Source organism: Cynoglossus semilaevis, chromosome W (genome assembly GCF_000523025.1).
Source record: "Cynoglossus semilaevis isolate Cse_v1.0 chromosome W, Cse_v1.0, whole genome shotgun sequence".
Lineage (NCBI taxonomy): Eukaryota > Metazoa > Chordata > Actinopteri > Pleuronectiformes > Cynoglossidae > Cynoglossus > Cynoglossus semilaevis.
This window is the reverse complement of record NC_024327.1, coordinates 3,416,968-3,420,938: the sequence shown is the minus strand read 5'-3', so window position 1 is coordinate 3,420,938 and position 3,971 is coordinate 3,416,968. Positions and strand designations below refer to the sequence as shown.

General features: G+C 38.3%; 1 protein-coding gene across 2 annotated transcripts; it reads right to left on the bottom strand.

The window, feature by feature from the left end:
• Positions 1–1,384: 1,384 nt before the first annotated feature.
• On the bottom strand, positions 1,385–3,731 carry LOC103396971 (uncharacterized). Of its 2 annotated transcripts, none has more exons than XM_008335221.3 (2): positions 1,711–3,731; positions 1,385–1,457 (listed from the first exon to the last, which is right to left on the bottom strand). In XM_008335221.3, exon 1 carries the CDS (start codon positions 2,691–2,693, stop codon positions 1,731–1,733), a length of 963 nt encoding a protein of 320 aa, XP_008333443.1. In that variant the 5' UTR covers positions 2,694–3,731; the 3' UTR covers positions 1,385–1,457; positions 1,711–1,730. The 2 variants fall into 2 exon arrangements, with proteins under 2 accessions (XP_008333443.1, XP_008333441.1); XM_008335219.3 differs by lacking the exon at positions 1,385–1,457 and adding an exon at positions 1,523–1,619 and having other exon boundaries at positions 1,711–3,730.
• Between the last annotated feature and the right edge of the window lie 240 nt (positions 3,732–3,971).

The window sequence follows — 3,971 nt, the reverse complement described above, 5'->3', positions numbered from 1 at the left end:
TATATATATATATATATATATATATATATATATATTAATTACTATATTCTTGTATATTACTAATAGCACAGTAGTAGTAGCAGAATTTATTTGATTGATATTCTTTGCTATTCTTAGGTTTGATTGAAATGTCACAGTGATTTTTCTATGAGTTTATAGATTAAACAGTGTAAAAAGGATTCAGTAGTTCATTATCGTATGCATATTTTTCAGACCATATTTCCACTGTTAGAGCTAGTCTGTTATTCTAATGCATACACATATTTTTATAACCGACTTTTACTTACTTTTACTTTTACATAATGACCTGCCACTTACACCCACTATAATAAAACTGTCACTAATTACTAATTGAACTTGAAATCATCAAACTCAGGCTTGAATTGCAGAATTCAACTTTTAATGACTTCAATTACATATAAGAACTTAACATGTGAAGTCAAATGAACACGGGCACCCAGTTTACCAAGTTTTAAAAACATAAAACTTGTACATAACATTTTAATACCTCTATTGGTCTAAGCAATTGTAAACAAACCGCAATACCCACACTATGTAGACTGCATTTTCCTCTTGTAGGCTGTAATGCGGTTGTAAACATAAAATTTCAGGTTCTGCCAGTCCCTGTTCTAAAGTGCTTCTGGTTCAGCCCTCGAACATTTTTCACACTCACGCTTTGTTGGTAAAATGCACGATGTAATGAACTGAGTCATGTGCTTTTCCACTGCCTGCACCTCTGTTTGCTGCCAGGGTGTCCTCTTCTTCTGGGCAGCTTTACCTTCAGGTGATCAGAAAGACAGATTTGTAACTGAAAGGATTTGGAATAGTGTTGCTGGAATTCCACTCTAAAACTCAGAATCGTATATAATTATATATGCAAGCATCTACAAGAGAAGAGAAAAGTGTACAGAGCTCACCTTTGGAGGAAGGCTTCAAAACACTGTCTCCTGAAGAGATCTCAACTGTCTCATTTGATGGCGATGGTTTATTTCTCTTGGGTGATGATGGTGGTGTTTCATTCCTCTCAGCATGGAAAATAAAAATTCAACATTTTCATAAAGATATACTGTATACTCTACAGACTGTTGACAAAACATGTGATGTGGCATTTGGTGGATTTATGGTTTTATTTGCAGTGCAGAAAACTGTGTTGAAAAGTATATTTAAAACTAACTATTAAACTGATGAATTAAAAAAATAATGAATTTTTATTTAGCTCTAATACTAGAGAAATCAACAACCAATTCACAAGCTTATTTAGCTACACAGTGTCTTGATAAGAAACAGACAAAGTTCAAAAGTAAATCTGTCATGGATTTTTAAGGAGTATGTATGAATTACACAAGAAAAAAAATCAGTGTAGCTTACTTATTTACATATTTAATACATACCATCAACATTACAGCAGTCTTCCTCCTGTCTGCTCGTCTCTTCCTGATCACTGTCAGGAACCTTTTCTGCAAAAGTCAATCGACCCATTGCACCTACAGCATGAATTACACAAGAAAAAAAAAAGTCAGTGTAGCTTACTTATTTACATATTTAATCCATACCATCAACATTACAGCAGTTTTCCTCCTGTCTGCTCGTCTCTTCCTGATCACTGTCAAGAACCGTTTCTGCAAAAGTCAAAGTGAAGACCAAGAAATGAAACACAAATAGATCGTAAATATAGAAATACACACAAAACAGTCTTATAATATAACACACCATTTGGTTCTATCTCCATTTCATGCCAAGTTCTTGCCATGAAACTCAGATAGTCTTCCTTGCTCGAGCGCCATTAGAACTTTACTGATCTTGGCCGATTGCAGGGTCTTCTCAGGAAGTCGATAGAACTCACGATGGATTCTTATGTCATGTCCAAGAAAATTGGCAAGCTGGTCCATCTCTGTGTCTGTCAAGTTCAGCACTGTGGAAAGGGTCGCTGCATGCTTTCGCAATCTGGTAGATGTCAGTGACCTGGGGCGATTCGCATCACACACCTTTGCAAAGCCTCGGATGCTGGAGTCTGACCCTCGGAAATGTGTCATGGCTTCAGGTCTTGCAAACATATACAAATGTTCTTTCAAAACTCCACAAGACTCTCTCTGCTTGACAAGGAGTTCTACTGTGCACAGCATTTTTGGAGTCAGAAGAATTGGAACTGGACCACCTCGTTTTCCTCTGATGACAATCCTTGAGAAGTGCCTACAGAGCTTTATTTTTTCCAGTTCAGAGAGTGCCCAGTCCACATCTTCATGCGGATCAGAAGTGTCTCTTGATGAAAACGCAGATAAAGGCATACTTGCCACCTCTCCTTCCCTGCGTCGGTTAAAGAGAATGATCTGGACCAGACACACCTTTGCCAAGTCTGCCCATGTTTTTGTACAGGGACTTTCAGAGAGTGCATTGTAACACTCATCTTGCATTTGACTGAGACATGCATGAAGTTTCTGGACATCTTCAGTGAAGGGCATGAGAGCAGGCACATTCCACTTTGCTTCCCTGATGTTCCTGAGTGCTGTAGCTGAGATCATCGCATTCCATTTCTCCTGATGGACACCTAGAAACTCAGTGGCATTCTTTACCATCAGTTTGTTGTTTGAGATTAAACCCTGAGCTTTTAGGAGTTTGCTTACTTTAACAAGGGCATGTTTGCCCGCGTTTGTTTGCCAGTGATGGGACCACAAACTTGTTTTTCTCACTGTCATATCCACATGTAAACTTGACAGCTCTAACGGTCTCTAAGTACTTGTTTGGATTTATGAAATCTTCCATGTTTTTTTTAATGTGGTGTATCTTCTGGCATTTTAAAATCATCCTTCCCATTTCTCTCATCCTCTCTCGCACACACTGCTGATTCTTGGCTGATATCCCACCTTTGTTTAACAAGTGTTGCCCAACATCAATAATGACATGGTCATTTTTGATTATTTCTGTAACTGGGTCAGGATTCATGGCACTAATTACTGCCCAGAGTTCTTTACCTACGTATGTTTGAATGCACAGGCGCTGTGTACGTGCACATGGACTGAACACGGTTCTTTCCTGGTTTGGTGGGTTGTGATCCTGGTCTAAGTTTACAAGTACGCATATGCCGCCACAGAATCTTCCTTGTAAAAAGTCCTTGACAGTATGCACAATGCATAAAGTCTTTTCCTTGGGTTTTTTCATGTGGTCCTTTAAATGGTACTAGTTCACCCTTTCCTAACTCCATGACAGAGGCATTGTGGGCAAAGTTTCCTTTGTTACGAATATAATCCAGGTGTTTTTTTCCTTTCTTTGGAACTCTTTGGAAAGCTAAGAGCTTTTGCCACATCGGATTTCTCTTGATGAGCACGTTCTAGATGTCTTGCCATCTTAGCATAGGGCTTTGAGCAATACAAGCAATAATGTCTCTTGTCTTACACTCTATTCCCACCTCTTTTTCGGCATGCACGAACAACTATGCAGTCATCAAGGGCCTGACTTGAACAGGGCCCTTCCTCTGCTCCACTGGATTCAGATGTTGGCTTGTTGATGGCTATATGTCCTGGTGTTGTAGAGTCACAGACATGGGGACTCGTTGATCCAGAGATACAGTATTCAGTCTATCATAAGGAGACTGACGTTTTGTAGTTAGGTTTAGTTTAAGGCTAACATCGCTGTCACTGTGACTTTTGGAAGTGGTTTCTGGAATGTAGTCATCTCCACTTTTTGGTGTAGAATCGTATAATTCCGCAGAATCTGCAAGATTTACATCTTTTATCTAAAAAACAGAAATAGAAAAACATCTTTAGCTGAGCTTTAGGGAAGAAGAAATTGTGATAATCAATTACACATTCTGGGTTTCTGTTATAATTTACTAAATATTTTTGGTCTTTGGAAAGTTGATCTGAAAGACAGTGATTCTGTGTGACATAAAATAGTACTTTATACACCAGTTGAGTTATCATTTTGAAAGAAATTGGAATCTATACCTGGAAATAAAAAACCTGTTACACCATTCA

Bases quoted from the DNA above. Each gene is read 5' to 3' on its own strand.
- LOC103396971 (XM_008335221.3), bottom strand. From the start codon at position 2,693: ATGACAGTGAGAAAAACAAGTTTGTGGTCCCATCACTGGCAAACAAAC.